The sequence below is a fragment of the Podarcis raffonei genome, chromosome Z, assembly GCF_027172205.1.
Source record: "Podarcis raffonei isolate rPodRaf1 chromosome Z, rPodRaf1.pri, whole genome shotgun sequence".
In the NCBI taxonomy this organism is placed as follows: Eukaryota; Metazoa; Chordata; class Lepidosauria; order Squamata; family Lacertidae; genus Podarcis; species Podarcis raffonei.
This window is the reverse complement of record NC_070621.1, coordinates 12,878,862-12,894,806: the sequence shown is the minus strand read 5'-3', so window position 1 is coordinate 12,894,806 and position 15,945 is coordinate 12,878,862. Positions and strand designations below refer to the sequence as shown.

Below are 15,945 nucleotides of genomic sequence, written 5' to 3'. Positions count from 1 at the left end.
TCCTTGGAGAAAAAGGTGGGATATAAATGAAATAAATAAAACAATAAAATAAAATAAAATAAAATAAACAAAGGTCCCAGTGTGGGTTACAGCAAGTTAAAATACAATATTAAAATCAGTTTAAAACAAATACAAACAAAAGGTCCTAAATTCTTTCTCTATCTGTGTGTGTATCTCTATATCATCTACTCACTTTGTAGGGGTGTACAGGTCTCTTGTTGAAGTGCTTGTATTGAAACAGCTCACTTATCCGTCCCTCCCCCCCCAATTATTTCCTTGCAGGGTTGTGTGGCTGCCTTCTTGGACGTTGTCATTGGCGGACGGGCAGTAGAGACTCCACCCATGTCCTCGGTGAACCTTTTGGAAGGGCTGAGTAGAACTGTGGTTTACATGACCCATAGCCAGCTCACTGGCCTGGTAAATATCCAACTCCTTTTGGGCTGCAGGAGAAGACAAGTCGAAGTGTCTGTGGTGGGGGTCTGCTTTGCTGCCTTTTAACATCACATACTTTTTTTAGGTCGGCTTTATGCGGAACGTCATGTCAGGCGACCAGCTGAAGGAGGACCGCATGGCTCTGGAAAACCTGCTGTTAAACTTGCCCCAGAACAAGCCAGGGAAAAGCAGCAGCCTGGAGATGACCCCATACAACACCCCACAGCTTTCCCCTGCCACCACACCAGCAAACAAGAAAAACCGGCTGCCTATAGGTGAGGAAGGTCAAGGGTCAGGCTTTTGCATGATATCTTTTCCCAGCTCTGTTTTCGGATGCTTTCCTCTGCCTCTTTTGCTTTAGGACAGTGGAGTCCCCTTGACTAGTGTCAGTCACTTGGGTTTTAAGGTACAGTGGTACCTCGGGTTACGAACTTAATTTGTTCTGGAGGTCTGTTCTTAACCTGAAACTGTTCTTAACTTGAGACGCACTTTCACTAATGGGGCCTCCTGCTGCTGCTGCGCCGCGATTTCTGTTCTCATCCTGGGGCAAGTTCTCAACCCAAGGTACTACTTCCGGGTTAGTGGAGTTTGTAACCCAAAATGTTTGTAAACTGAAGTGTTTGTAACCTGAGGTACCACTGTATACACCAACCTTTTCTAACCCAGAGCCCTCCTGATGTGTTGAACTATAACACCCTTCTTCCCTGACCAATAGGATTTATTTCTTAAAGTTTTTTTAAAAATTCATTTATCCAATCCTTTCTTAGTGTATCCAATCAAAATAGCTTTATTGTACTTGCCATTGGCCATGACAAATCTGAATCAGAAATAAATACAAGCAAAAGGGATGCTGCACCACAAATAAATCTCTATTTAATTGATCTCTATTTAGATCTCTTCATCTCTCTTACTGTTCACTGCTATATTGCCCATGGTCTTCTTTCTGATCTTTTTGGCCACCAAAGCAAAAAGGGCAAAATCCATTTATCAATTCCTTCACACAAAATATCTCAAAGTGATGTCAGCAATAAAAATAATTTTAAGAAAAAAATATGTATATAACACAAGACCCACATGTTGACAAAATTGAAATTATTGCTATTCATTTTATTTATTTTCAACTTTCTTCAAAAAACTGAGCTCAAAGCAACCTACAAAAGCAAATGGTAGAAGTAGATATAAAACATGAATAAAAGGCAACCTAAAATTCAATAATACGTATTCAGGAGCAAATCCCAGCACAGCCCCACTAAAAATATATATGCAGAGAATTAAACTCCAAAGACCTGGGTGAATAACAATGTTTTAACTGGGCACCAAAGAACTATTTCATATGTAAAATACCCATTTTCAAATCTAGTAGGGATACAGACTGGGGTAAAGATCCACTTAAAATACTTGTTGAAAAAGGGAGGCCTTCAATAAATGCCAACAAGACAAACAGGGTGATACCTTTCTTTAGTGTAAGAGAATTGCACTGTCGGGGGCTGATGGGAGTTGTAGTCTAAAACATCTGGAGGAAAGCAGGTTGTGGAAGGCTTGTATATGTACCTGTTTCGTTCCAAAGCCTAAGCAGCAAATGCACATTATCCCAACTTTCTATTCCTGTTGATTTGCTTACTTAAAAAATGCCTCTCTTCAGTTCATTGATGGCACAGCCTGTCATAGTAACTGACCCATTTTTAAATAGGAAATTAAGCATTTTTTGTGGTAGGCTGCTATTCTTCCTGCTATATGTTCAGGGCTGTGTACATTGTGCAGTTGACAGGAGGGTAGGGGTAAAGTTCAGAAATGCTTACTTGCACAACTTTTACATGATTTATTCCATTGCTGTAAGTTGTTTGAGTTACTTTTGTACAAAAAGCAACTTATAACTTTAAATAACAATAGTCAAGGAGAAGGGCAAATAACTAAAAGGGGAACTGGATTCAGCTTGTTATGTCTGCTAGACATTTAGCATCTCTTCTGGCTTCTGAGATCTCTACAGACATGTTTGCAAGTATGTCTTCACAATCAGGAATCATAGTAACTTTCCCTAAAAATATCTCTGTATATACTCAATACGACGATTTCTGCTCCCAGTATTGCATTCTTTGGATTTTCTGCATCCATGCCAAATTGCGGTTGACACACAGCCTTACACAAAGCTGCACTTGAATTGTTGTTAAGCCAGAACCTCACAGTCTCAAATAATTATTGACTCCTCCACCTCACTCCAAATGAGGCATTTGTATTATGTGCTTATTTTACAACTGAACCATGTTTTATCTTCTCCCAATGGCTTGACCTGTGTTTCTTTTTTAACGCTGTCCACTCAAGGACAACAGTTGGCAGCCATCACTGCCTGGGATACGTCTGCCACCAACCTGACAGCTCACATAAACCTTGTAACCCCATTTGGTGGGTAACTGAATCCTTCCTCTTTCTCAGTGTTTCTGCAAAGCCATGCTGTTGCCTTGCACGTCTGTGTCCACACCAGCTGCTTTTTTAAAAGAAAGGCATCTTCTTTTTGTTCTGTTCAGAAGCTTGCTTTCTGTTTTTAAAGCTTTTTATATCTAGAAAGTGTTGGAAAGTCTTTGTGCATGAATGAAACTCTGACTTAGGATCTTGACTTTTAAGATTTGTGCAAGGGGGCGCTGGAAAGGAGTCCGCTGGTTCTGAATATTGGGTCAGAATCCTGCATGGACCTTTTGTGGTGGTAATTATATTATATGCTTTGATAGTCCACATGTGAAGAGATGTAAAAATAATGTGTCAAAAATGTTTGTGCAGTGTTCAAATAGTTTGCTAGAGAATAGGCACCCTGTTCTTCTCGCTGAATTAGGCATCCACCTCTGATAATGGAGACATGCTTTCCCTCTGAGAACATGGCTTAATTTCTAGGCATTTAGGTCCCCCAGTGGCAGCTGATCAAGTGAAGCTGCCTCAAACATCACAATTGTGTGTATATTGAAGAAATCCACCACACCTTAAACCTTTGATCACAACCCAAAGAAGAGTTCAAACACTCCCTGGGCTGTTGAATTCTTATGGTCTATCATCCTCATAATTTTCCAAGACCAACATTCCTGGGGACAACCTTCTTGCATATAAACTTCATTTATGCCTAGCTGGTTTTGAATCATCATGTGCATTTTTTCCTTTTAAGTCTTTCTAAATAACAGCAACCTATTCTCTAGATGCCTTTCTTCTATTATTATTATTATTATTATTATTATTATTATTATTATTGAAAAATGTATTATCCTCAGCTTTCAAAAACATCCTCAAGGCAGAGCGTTGACAAAAATGGTTTAACTTCTCAGTTGTGATGACCAGCTACCCTTTGGGATAGTTTATGCAACTGGCAAATTCAAGTGTTAATGTTGCAGATGGAATGGGCTGGTGTTTTTTCTTCATATTTACCGGTACATGTCACCCTGTAAAAAAAAACCCCAAACGCCCTGTACCTTGAAAATTGGCATGTGAGGTGGAAGAGTTGAGTCTAACCTTGCAGATGTATTATCTTTCTACAGATAGACTTAAAAAAAACCTGGGGAATGTTCAAACATATAACTCTCTTGCTGCGTGAAATGGTTCCGTTCAAGCAAAAAGAATACCACTTACTTTTGCTGGTCTGTGTAAACTTGCCATCTTGCAAGAATTAGAGAGTCATCCTTGTCTGGAACGGAATTCCAGCAGGGATGTAGACTTGAAATTCCATCATGTATTTTGTTCTGTGTTGTGTATGTAGAAGTCTGTCTTAATGTAGTAAAAGTTTTGAAAGTTTCTGTGTTTCTGTTTGAAGCATTTCATGCTTTATTCCAATGTTATGCATTTTATTTTTTGAAAAGAGCTTGGTTTCTTTTTTTTTTGGACGGGGGCAGAGGAAATGTAAGATTTTTCTGCACCCCCCCCCCCCGGTTTATGCTTGGCTGTTTGGGACTCTTTCTGGTGCTATGTCTGCATTTAGATATTACCCAAGATACGGGGCCCTCATTCTTGGTAATACTGTGGTTTTTGGCATGGAGTTCTTCGAGCAGCTGTCTAAATAGCAGGATCTGAATGCTGCCAGTGTGACTTTTTCCCCTTGCTGTGAGAGGAAGGCTCTTTCCTTTCCCATACATTTGCTTCAAGTTGTAAAGAGACACTGGCTATTTCATTACTTGTATCTAGGAACTAATTATCTCTCATTGGGGTAACTCCATTAAAGATATTTAACCCTCCCATTTTTATGGGGGATCCTGACTATTTTCTCCCTACCAGCAGTCCAAACACTGGGGAGATATTTCTTCTTTAACCACTGCAAGGCAGCTATTTTTCCACCAACCTGGTGCCCTCCGGACATTTTACCAGAGATTGTGTTGCATTAGGGCAGAGGAGATGTAACGACAGACACTTTGTCTTTCCTGAGAATAAAGCATGAACAAAAACCAGGGAAGTAGGAGTAACTGAATTCCTACTTATGCCTCCCTAGTGATTTTACAAAAGGGAGTAGTAAACAATGCAAGAAGAGCTTTGTTCCCCCTTTGGATGGTTGGACAAGATGCCCCTGTGCCTTGAGTAATTACACAGAAGCAGGGATTTTGGCAGGGATTTTTCCTCTTGCTCCCTGCAGCACTCAGATGTGGCAAAACCCACCTGCCAGTAAAGCATCTTCTGCACAATTAATGTATAAAGCTTCTGTCCACAGGACTGTTGAAAGATCTATGAGACATATAAACTACTGTGGTTAATGCCTGATAGCCAGAGGGCAGGTGTACATGTAAGACTTTCCTTGACCCTTCTTCCTGAAGGCTCAGTGTGCTGGCTTGATGCTTGCAAGGCAACCCTCCCTTGCACATACTTTTCTTAACAGCTGGAGGGTGGCATCATATAGCACCACTTCATGCCAGTCTTTCAAAGCCATTTTTGCCTTTTGCTCAGCATGCTTGTATTAAGCATCACCCTATTGTATGGATCTTGCATTTTTGCCAGTCAAAAAATCCTTTATAAAACAACCCCCCTAAAATGTTCCAGCTACCCGAAGCCGGAGCCGATCGAATATTCAAGTGGACCAGCATGCAGACCATGATGGATTCTCTCAGGAGACGATACAAGAAGTTCAACCAGAAGAAGTATTGGTTATTTCTCTCGGGACTGGGCCCCAAATAACTCCAGGAATGATGTCAGAAAACGAGGTATTGACCCAGCGAGGCTTTGAGATCTGTGTAGGTGGAAGTAGGTGCTGTGCAGCACAGGATGCTACCTTAAATTCAGATAGTACTAGGTGCTGTGGAACTATGAAAACATTAACAGCTGTTTTCCAACAGCAAACAAGTATCTGCCCCTCCTTGATCCAGCTTTCAGCAAACATGAAGTAGTACTTCTTTCACATATGGGTTTGGTTAACTGCAGTTAGTATATATTGTCTGGACCCACAAACCATGGTCAGCATTAACAATGTTTAGTTTAAGCAAGCCAGTTTAAGAAATTGTACTTTGAAGATGACTTAAAAAAAAAAAAGTTCATAATAACTTGTTATTTGAACCCAAAATAAGTTTTGGGTTAAACACAACAAGCTGTGGGTAACCAGAAGCAAAAGCTTATGAGCTCCTTCCTTCAGCCATATGAGAGGGCTCATTCATGTCACAGTAAACCATGATTTCATGTGACATCTGAACAGTTGTTGGATGTGGGCTTTCTGGGTGAGGTGCCTATCACTTCTATATTCAGGACAATAAATGTTAAGACAAATGCATGGCAACTTGATAATTCACCTCCTCATCTCCCCACCACCGATGTGAAGGTGAAGATGTAAAGGATCCTGTGATGTAAATGTTAGATTTATTATGGGCTTCACAAGCACTTGGCAAAAACAGTGATAGCTCTGTATTTGCCATATTTAATGAATATATATCCATTATTTCTTAAATATAGTTTAATTTAGTATGTGATTTCTGCTACGTTCTAATGACTCCAAACAAATTGGAGAAGCAGTTCTGATACCAAATCGCTACACTCCAAAAGTTTGATGGCATTAGAAGCCAGAGAGACTCTAAGTTAAAAATTCTGGCTTAAAGGTATTTGACAAGCAATAATTCTTTCTTGACTGTCAATCCATGACCAAAATGCTGACCACCCCCACCCCCCTTTTCCTAGGTTTTAAACATGCAGCTTGCTGACGGAGGGCAAGGAGATGTCCCTGTTGATGAAACCAAACTCCACGGTAAACCTGATAAAACCTTGCGCTTTTCCCTCTGCAGTGATAATCTGGAAGGAATATCTGAAGGTGATGGCCTCTTGTCTGTCAGGCAATATTTAATAGGAGCTTCTGTTCATTGTAGCTGGTGTGTGCTTTGTATCTCAGCCACTGTTGTAAATGCTGTGATAGCTGCTCATTCCATTGGCCAATAATGTTTTGGTGTTTTTTTATATATATAACTTTTTGGTGCAGTTTTCTTTTTGATCACCTTGTCTAATGACTTCTGTTTGGTTCCTGGTTGCATTTAGTTGGGTGTATATTTCCTCTTACTGGGTGCGGGGAGATCAGGCTAAATAGCACCATCTCTTTCCAACAGGCCCTTCAAATCGCTCCAATTCTGTGTCATCGTTGGACTTGGAGGGGGAATCTGTGTCCGAACTTGGTGCAGGCGGCCCATCAGGGAGCAATGGGGTGGAAGCCCTGCAACTGCTGGAGCATGAGCAAGGTTAGTGCTGACAATGAACACAGCCCAAGGCGTAGCTCGCAGATGCTGAACTCACTGCCTTTTTTGGTTTATGCCTATTTAGTTAGTTTAAAAGATTTTTTAATCCCACTCTTCACACACAAATAAAGTCTTACAAATGCCAATGGCAAAAAAGTGACTTGCTAATACCAGTGATTGGTCCCTGCTCTCAAATTTATTTTAGTCGAACCTTAGTTTTCAAACGTCTCGGCTGCCAGACGCCGAAAACCCGGAAGTGAATGCTTCCATTTTCGAACGCGCCTTGGAAGTTGAATGACTTCCGAGGCACGTTTCTCAATTTTCCCCATTGAACTTGCTGACAGCCCTTTGATCCTCGGTTTTTTGAACATTTTGGAAGTCAAACGGAACGGATTACATTCAAAAACTGAGGTTCCACTGTCTAAAAAGACACAGTGCAAAATAAAAGCGGGTGGGAAAGCCCTAGGAAAATAAGCAAACTTGGAACCTGTTCCCGCTTTTACTCTATAAGAAGCCCAGGGCAGTGTACATTGTCTTCCTCCCCACCTCCCAAGTTTCAGGTCATGATTAAAGAGGAAAACTTGAAGCACAGTTTCAGTATTTGGACAACCTGCACTGACCTGAAAAGCCCAGGAAGTCAAGCAGGTGCAAGCTTGTCTTCAGGAGACTGCATGGTTGCAGTAAACCATATTCTGACATGCAGCCAGTCATGTGTGTGTGCTTACTTCATGTTTCTAAACATAGTGTGCTACTTGTGCCCTTCCTAATACCTTGGGAGCTAATGGTTTTGATGCATGCAATGGATGGAAGCCTAGAGTTGGCTGCTTCAACTGTGGTCTACTCAAGTATGGTGAAAGATGGTTTAGATGCTAAAATGGGTTGTCTCCAACCAAGTTCTACTTGAACCTAGACCCATTGAAATTGATGTTCCTAAGTGAACTGTGTACATTAATTTCAGTGTTTCTAACTTGGAGTAACAGCAGCACTGGGTACAACCCACTTTCTCTGGATTTCTTCTTTACCTATGCATTGTCCTTCTCTTTCCAGGGATGATCAAATACAAAGGAGGACACTGATCTTGTATCTGTAACAGTTGAGTAGAAGGGGGAATTCTGGCAGATGATTTCCCCCCTCATCCCTGTGTGATAAGCTATGCCTGCCAAAATTCCTGCTTCTGTTAAAGGTTCAATAAGCCTTCTGTCTTCTTCTTATGTGGTCATCCTGCCTCATGTTTACCTCAGTTCCCCACCTTTAAAAACACAAGCTATGAAATAATTGTGTAGGGATGCAAAGTGTTTTAACCAAACTCTGATCTTTTTACAATAGCAACCACTCAGGATAACCTTGATGATAAGCTCCGTAAATTTGAGATCCGTGACATGATGGGGTTAACAGATGACAGGGACATCTCTGAGACTGTGAGCGAGACCTGGAGCACTGATGTTCTAGGGAGCGACTTCGATCCAAATATTGACGAGGACCGCTTGCAGGAAATTGCAGGTAACCGGTCTGCTGTTTGATGCAAGAAAAACACTGGTCCTTCTGCAAAGCAGTGAGGTGCCTGCACTCTGTATTTGGATGTGTGTTTTGAAGCAGGTACCCAAAAAGAGCGCACTGCACAATTGTTACCATGCTTTAAGGTTGAAACTATACATTTACTTAAGTCAGGAAATATCTTGCAACTGTTCAAAGTTAGGAAACAGCTTTTAACAAATTATGATCAGCAGGTTGAGAACAAATCTTGGCTATAGATCATGGCTTCTGGGGAGCAAAGCAAAACTGTTATCTTGTCCAGATATAACATCAGTTTATGGGTTGCACTTTCTTTCCTCCCAGCGCTAGCAGGGAGGAGCAGAGGAGCCCATTTAAAGCATATTCATGCGATTTACAGACTGGGTTAAAGGATTCTCTGCATGGAGTGTTTTACTACAGTTCCCCAGAAGGTTGTTTTGCCTCGCAGTACTAAATGTATGATGCATGGTTTTGACAGCACCTGATAATAGTAACATGGTTACAGCTACTCAGGTTTAGTCAGGATTTGCTTAGATGGAAGAACCAATAGAGAGCTGCATAGACATTTCCCTTAGCATTCTATAGGAAGAGCAGGGTGTAAGTGTAATAAGCAGGAGCTCATTGTGTGGTCACTTCCATTGCCAGTGGCCCACTTCAACCCTACAGATGATGATGTGGGAAGGAACCATGCAATTTGAGTAATACATGAAATCTGGGTAACTCATGTGGACATCCAGTAAAGGTGAATGTTGAAGAATCAGGATGGATAAAAGAAAGTATTTCCTTATGCACTGCAGAGTTAAACTTTGGAACTAATTCTCACAGAAGCAGTGGAGGCCACCAACTTGGATGACGTTAAAGAGGATTAGACAAATCCATGGAGGAGAGGGCTGTAAATGGCTACTAGCCATGATAGCTATATTCTGCCTCCACAGTTGGAGGCAGTAATCCTTCTGAATTCCAGTTAGCTGGAAACATCAGGAGGGGAGAGTGCTCTTGTGCTTGGATCCTCCTTGCAAATTTCCGACAGGCATCTGGCTTGCCACTGTGAGACCGGAATGCTGTGCTAGATGGGCCATTTGCCTGATCCAGCAGGGCACTTCTTACATTCTTAAAAGATTGCAAGCTTCTCATGGGTGGTGGTCCATATTGTTTAGTGAGAATAAAGGTAAAGGGACCCCTGACCATTAGGCCCAGTCGTGACCGACTCTGGGGTTGCAGCGCTCATCTCGCTTTATTGGCCAAGGGAGCCAGCGTACAGCTTCCGGGTCATGTGGCCAGCATGACTAAGCTGCTTCTGGTGAACCAAAGCAGCACACAGAAATGCCGTTCACCTTCCTGCCGGAGCGGTACCTATTTATCTGCTTGCACTTTGACATGTTTCGAACTGCTAGGTTGGCAGGAGCAGGGACCGAGCAATGGGAGCTCACCCCGTCGCGGGGATTCGAACCGCCGACCTTCTGATCAGCAAGTGGTTTAACCCACAGCGCCACCCGCATTCCCTTAGTGAGAATAGGAGCAACTTAATGTTTTCCAGGTGGATAAGGTTTTCGCTTCTTGCACATTCGCCACTGGACAGCCAGAAAATGGATCCTTTCAGAGCTAACATGAGGGATAAAGGGTAGATGTAATTGCCTTTGGGTACCTCCCTGCCGTTAACAATTTGTGGGTTGCTTCCTCAGGTGCCGCAGCTGAGAATATGCTGGGAAGCTTGCTGTGTTTGCCTGGTTCAGGATCGGTGCTTTTTGACCCCTGCACAGGCTCAACCATCTCGGAAACCACCAGTGAAGCTTGGAGCGTTGAAGTGCTACCAAGTGATTCAGGTTAGACTCCTCGGCTTTAAAGATAACTGATTTGTCTGTATGTCCCACACAAGTAGGGCTGTAATTATGAAGGAATGCTACCTTCTGGTTTCTTTGGTTAAGGAAACTTGAACTTCACTTCCATATTGAACTTCCCCTCTCTGTTGAACTTCTTACTGGAGACTTTTTAAAAATTCAGCAGTCTTTTAAATTGATTTTATAGTTTTAACGCATTTTTACTCTTATTGTGGGTCTCCTGTACACTGCTTGGGGACAACTGTGCCAAAACAGTATACAAAATAAAATAAATAATCCTTCCCTACCTTCCAATCCCTTTCATATCTGGCAGAATCTCTGGATTCTGTCCAGCTAAGTTCTACTTAGAGCAGACCCATAGAGATTAACAAAGCTAAGATGGTCACACCCAGCTGTTTCAATGGGTCTACTCTGAGCAGGAATAATGTTGGACATGGTCCCTTGTCATTAACTTTTAATTCTCTCTGTGACGTTTCTCCATCTCTTCTTGGCCCTTGTTTCCAATTATATTCTTGCCCAAGGCCTCTGTTCCTTCGACTCTTACCACCCTTAGCTGCTGGAGGTCTTTTGCTTCCTTAAACATTTCTGTGCTCTCTCCTTTGTGCTTGGAACTCTTTCCCAGAGGTGGACACAGAACCGTTTCTCTTTGTCTTCATTCCTTTAAATCTACTTTAATTAATTTAAAGCTTAAGCTTCAAGGGTGGCGGCACCTGTGCTTTGGAATTCCCTCCCATGCACGTTAGGCAGGCATACCTTCATTGTACTGTTTTCGGTGCCTGCTAAAACCTTTTTTGTTCCAGCAATCCTGCCCAGGCACGTGATTTTAGTAGGTATGCTTCAAAATTACTGACTTTTTATTGTATTTTTTATTTATTTATGTAGCCTGTTGATATGTGCTTTTATTGAAATTTTAAATTAACACTTGAGACTGTCATGTACTCTGCTTAGAGGTCTATTGTTCTAGTAAGCAGGATTATAAAATTTGTTAAATAAAATAAGCACATGGAGCTGCAGGTGCCTCTATCCATCTCTCCCCCCCCCCCCTCTCCACCCCTGTTAGATCTGTAAGCTCTTTCCAGGCCAGGGACCTGTCTGCTGCCTATGAAATTCTGTAATGTGCGTTTTGCTGAGGGTGCTATATTAATAAATAGTTGTATATTTATTAATCTCCTACTAAAACACTGTCCAAATGATGTGTGATTTACACACATCATAAAAAACACAAATACATTTAAAACAAGGCTAAAACCATGACAAGTGGACACTCATAGTAAACGATCATTTATTCACCTGGGGAAGCCCATCAGAACAAAAATAACTTCCATTATTTCCAGAAAGGGCAGCATGTGGGTGCTTTTTATTCCACGGAATGGGGAAGCCACACTAAAAGCCCTGCTCTGCATTACTGTGGAGTGAGCTTTTGAGATTTTTGTAACTTGCAGGAGAGATTCTCCTGCGGACTGCAGTGGTCTGTGGGTGTATAAGGGATAAGGCAGTGTTTTAAGTAACCTGGTCTCAAGCTGTATAGGGATGGATGTGTTAGTACCAACGTCTGAACTTGGCCTAGTAGCAAATAGACAGCCAGTACGAATCTCACAAGCAAGGTATTATATACTGCTGATAGTTTGCCCCCACAAACACACTAGCTTCCTTGTTCTGCATTGGCTGTAGCTTTCAGATCAACCCCAAGGGGTAGCCACAAAGAGAGTACATTGCAGTGCTTCAACCGTGAGGTTACCAATGTATGGACAACTGTAGTCAACTAGTACAAGTAGTGCCTTTTCTCAACAGTTAACTCACCCATGCACACACTTTCTTTTCCTTTATGGTGGAGGAAGATATCCTTTGTTGGGTTGCTACTCTCATTCCAGACAGTGGAGCCATTCAAATGAGGCAACCTAGAAGCCTCCCAAGGGAGAGTAGCCTCCCCTGGTCTTCCATTCTGCCTACTCACCCATGCAAATGTTTCCTTAATTCTCTACGCAAACCTTGTATTCTGGGGCCATGGATCGATCCCAGACTATTTTCCTCATGGAGCACTTGAAAACTGCTGAGAGTCTTAGTGATTTTTCTTGTTGATTTTTATTCCTGTTGTAGCGATAGTAATGCACCGTGGTACATGCCATGTGATTTTTAAGTGCATTTGTATTGTTTCTTTTGTTCTTACGTATTTTGAATTCCCTAGAATCAAATTGTCATACAGTAAAAGACCAATACAGAAGAAATAAAAGTAGCAATAAACACACTGTTAAAATCAGTATGAATATTTAATGCAGACATGCTCTGGACCACCTGAATGAAGCTTGTGGACCACTGGCGATGCACATACCAAAATTTGGGAATCCTTGCTCCAGGGAATTCTGAGGTTCTTTAGTTAGGAGATTTTCCACAATGGGGAGATTATTAACATCAGGGGAGCTTCTCTGAAAGGCAGCTTGCCTGCTACTTAGATCTCCAACATGCATCTGCAAGGAAGGGTGATGAGTACATTTTGGGGCAGCCCTTCCCCAAGCTGAAGCTCACCATATGTTGTTGGATACCCTGGACTCTTGACTATGCTGTTTGGAGCTGATGCCCCAAAGCACCTGGAGGGCGACAGATTCACCTTCCCTGGTCTAGGGGATTCATGTGGGGGTGATAATAAGGCCAAGAGATCCAGGTCAATGTACCATGTGAATTGAACATGACTCTGTGGCATCTGCACTGGGGTTCCAGTGTTTGGGAAGTGTTCATGGAAGGTAGGAAATTTGTGAAAACTGGATGTAAAATTACAAGACTACTGTATCTAGAAGGTGACCTGTGTGTTGTATTTCTCCCCACCCACAATTTAGAGGCACCAGATCTAAAGCAAGAGGAGAGGCTGCAGGAGCTTGAGAGCTGCTCTGGGGTGGGGAGCACATCTGATGACACAGATGTGAGGGAGGTCAGTTCCCGCCCCAGCACACCAGGCCTCAGTGTCGTATCAGGTGAGACCTCAGAAAACAACACATTATGTGTTGAACATTATGTGAACAGTTGAAGCTGTGCTATGTCTAAAAAGACTACTTGTCCATCTAACCTGGTATTGTCTATCCTGAATGGCAGCAGCAGTCCAAGATCTCAGGTAGGCGACTTCCGTAGCCCTGCTGTTGGAGATGCCAGGGATTTGAGAACTGGGAAAGTGACCTTAGCTCATATGGGCAGAGCATGCATTTTGCATGTGAAAAGATCCCAGGTTCAATCAATAGTATCTCTAGACAAAAGGGTCAGGGAGCAGGTGAAAAGGAGGGAAGCATTCTTGGCCTGTGAGACAGGAGAGCCACTGCCAGCCAGAGATAGATCAATCTGATCTGGCATGAAAAGCACTTTCCTGTGTTCCTAATTGTGTGTCTCTTATGTGTTTGTGGCCTCTTTGTAAAACTTGTATATGGGATTGTCATCCATAAGAAGGCCAAGTCCTTTTTCAGTGGATGGTTTAGCTTCTCAAAATTGCTTCTCTCCTCTTGGCTCCATGCTAAGATGGCTCTTGTGAGAGTTGTTTTGCTGACTCCACACAAATGGCAGCCTTTCAAAGCCAGACATATACTCACCACCCTCAGAAGAATTTTAGCTGGCCTAAGATTCCTGACAGAGTTAGTGCCTGGGTAAAGGAAAAGTCAGTAAGCACTGCAGGAGGGTGGTCTTTGTGTGTGTTTCTTGCTGAAAAGAGGAGGAGAGTTCCTGCTCTAAGTTGTGAGAGTTGGCAGAGAGGGGTGTGGAGGTTGATAACGTGGCATGAAGGCAAGGAAATGCAATTATATATTCCTCCTCAAAGTTTTAATTGGGGATGAGAATTAAAGAGTTAAGCCCAAAGCATTCATTGTCTTCATAATTCTTTCTGGACTAGTCAGATTCCCATAGAATAACTGAAGCAGGAGGAGCTCATAATCCAGCTGTAAAATAAAGGAGGGGAAATTGCATGGCTTGGATTGCTTCCTCAAGGTTACAGAGTTTGGTCTTGCTGGTCAGGGTTCTAGATGTGGAGAGCAGGAGGAGGCTGTTGGCCTATAAATCCCATGCATTCATTGCTGGAACGGATATCCACTGTAATGGTCTAGTAAGTTACTGTTGTGCTGAATGTCTTCAGACTTGGTGGCTTCCCTTTCAGCGAGGTCTCTTGTTCTCTCCTAAGGCATTAGCGCAACCTCTGAAGACATCCCAAACAAGATTGAGGACCTCCGATCCGAGTGTAGCTCTGACTTTGGTGGGAAGGATTCAGTAACCAGCCCTGACATGGATGAAACAGCTCATGGTAAGGGGAAGCATGGGCCACCCCGTGGTGATTTTCCTGGCAGCTTAAACATCAGTCCTGAAAGCATTTGAATTTACCAGATGGAGGGTGATGACATTCCTGCTAGGGATGATCCCCCTGCTGGAGGTAGTCAAGGTCTTCAGATTATTGTGTCTTATCCAGGGGAGAGGAGTCATCCTGTCTCTCCAGACTGACCCTTCATGTTGCTAAGCATGGTTGGGTCTTCACGTCTCTCCCTGTGTATGGAGAGAAACACTTGTCTGAGTACTTGTTTTTTGTGGATTTTTCTTTCTGTGTACAATCTCAGTCCTCTCTTTACTTTCTGCTTTTCCTTGGTTGTTTCTGAATGAGTCTTGCATGTTTCCCCCTGCCTGCCTCCCCCACCCTCCAGCACCATCACACCTTCCATTTTGTTTTCCATTATACGCACTATCTGGTTTTCAACATTGCGGTATATCACCAGCTAAACATTGCAGTTTAGTGATATATCACAATGTCTGAAACATGGAACTATGTAGGGTGGAGCGGGGGAGATTGGACAGAGCAGCAGTCATGGAGATTAATAGGTGTGTGCTATGTGCACTGCGAATTCCTCCTCCCAAAGGCAGGCGAGCCCTCGTGTTTGGAGGGTGAACTCCTTCCACTCCTCCCTAGACAGAGGGAGAAGGAAGAATCAGAGAATCATAGAATTGTAGAGTTGGAAGGGATCCTGAGGATCATCTAGTCCAACCCCCTGCAATGCAGCAATATGCAGCTATGCAGGAATTTGCAGCTGCCCCATATGGGGATTGAACCTGCAGCCTTGGTGTTATCAGCATCACGCTTTAACCAACAGAACTATCCAGCCCACCTGTGATTTCTGCATCGGGTAGAGACACCATGGTTATAGGGGGGCACCGAGGCTGGGAGTGAGAGTGTTCTGCCATTGGAGGGGAAAGGGAGCCAAAAGGGCAGGCAGCCAGCCAGCCACCAGAGGACTCACAGTTATTCCGCCCTTTTAGTTTTGAAGGCTGTGCTTCGCAATACATTGCCAGTTCAATTATTCTGTAATGGTTCTCATGATGTGATCCACAAACCAGTGCTGGACGATGTATCAATACATCGCCCAGCCCTAACATACACCTTTAGTTTTTCATTGTGTGTCTCCCCCCTCCCCCGTTCTGGTGGGAGTGTGTAGTAGGGGATTTGACCCAGTTTTTTCAGGCACCTCACAATTCTTAAATTGCAA

At 42.9% G+C, this 15,945-nt stretch overlaps 1 protein-coding gene across 11 annotated transcripts in view; it reads left to right on the top strand.

Moving 5' to 3' along the window:
• The window catches only part of GAPVD1 (GTPase activating protein and VPS9 domains 1), a 49,838-nt gene that overhangs the window by 15,975 nt on the left and 17,918 nt on the right, over nucleotides 1–15,945 (top strand). For 3 of the 11 annotated variants that reach the window (XM_053374341.1, XM_053374342.1, XM_053374349.1), the window contains exons 5-15: nucleotides 283–417; nucleotides 518–707; nucleotides 2,752–2,832; nucleotides 5,431–5,591; nucleotides 6,553–6,682; nucleotides 6,972–7,100; nucleotides 8,424–8,597; nucleotides 10,292–10,432; nucleotides 11,248–11,277; nucleotides 13,279–13,413; nucleotides 14,598–14,717. In XM_053374341.1, the coding sequence (XP_053230316.1) occupies nucleotides 283–417; nucleotides 518–707; nucleotides 2,752–2,832; nucleotides 5,431–5,591; nucleotides 6,553–6,682; nucleotides 6,972–7,100; nucleotides 8,424–8,597; nucleotides 10,292–10,432; nucleotides 11,248–11,277; nucleotides 13,279–13,413; nucleotides 14,598–14,717 (1,426 nt within the window). Of the gene's footprint in view, nucleotides 1–282; nucleotides 418–517; nucleotides 708–2,751; nucleotides 2,833–5,430; nucleotides 5,636–5,680; nucleotides 5,790–6,552; nucleotides 6,683–6,971; nucleotides 7,101–8,423; nucleotides 8,598–10,291; nucleotides 10,433–11,247; nucleotides 11,278–13,278; nucleotides 13,414–14,597; nucleotides 14,718–15,945 lie in introns of those variants that run through there. The other 8 variants (XM_053374344.1, XM_053374343.1, XM_053374353.1 and 5 more) reach the window with 6 other exon arrangements.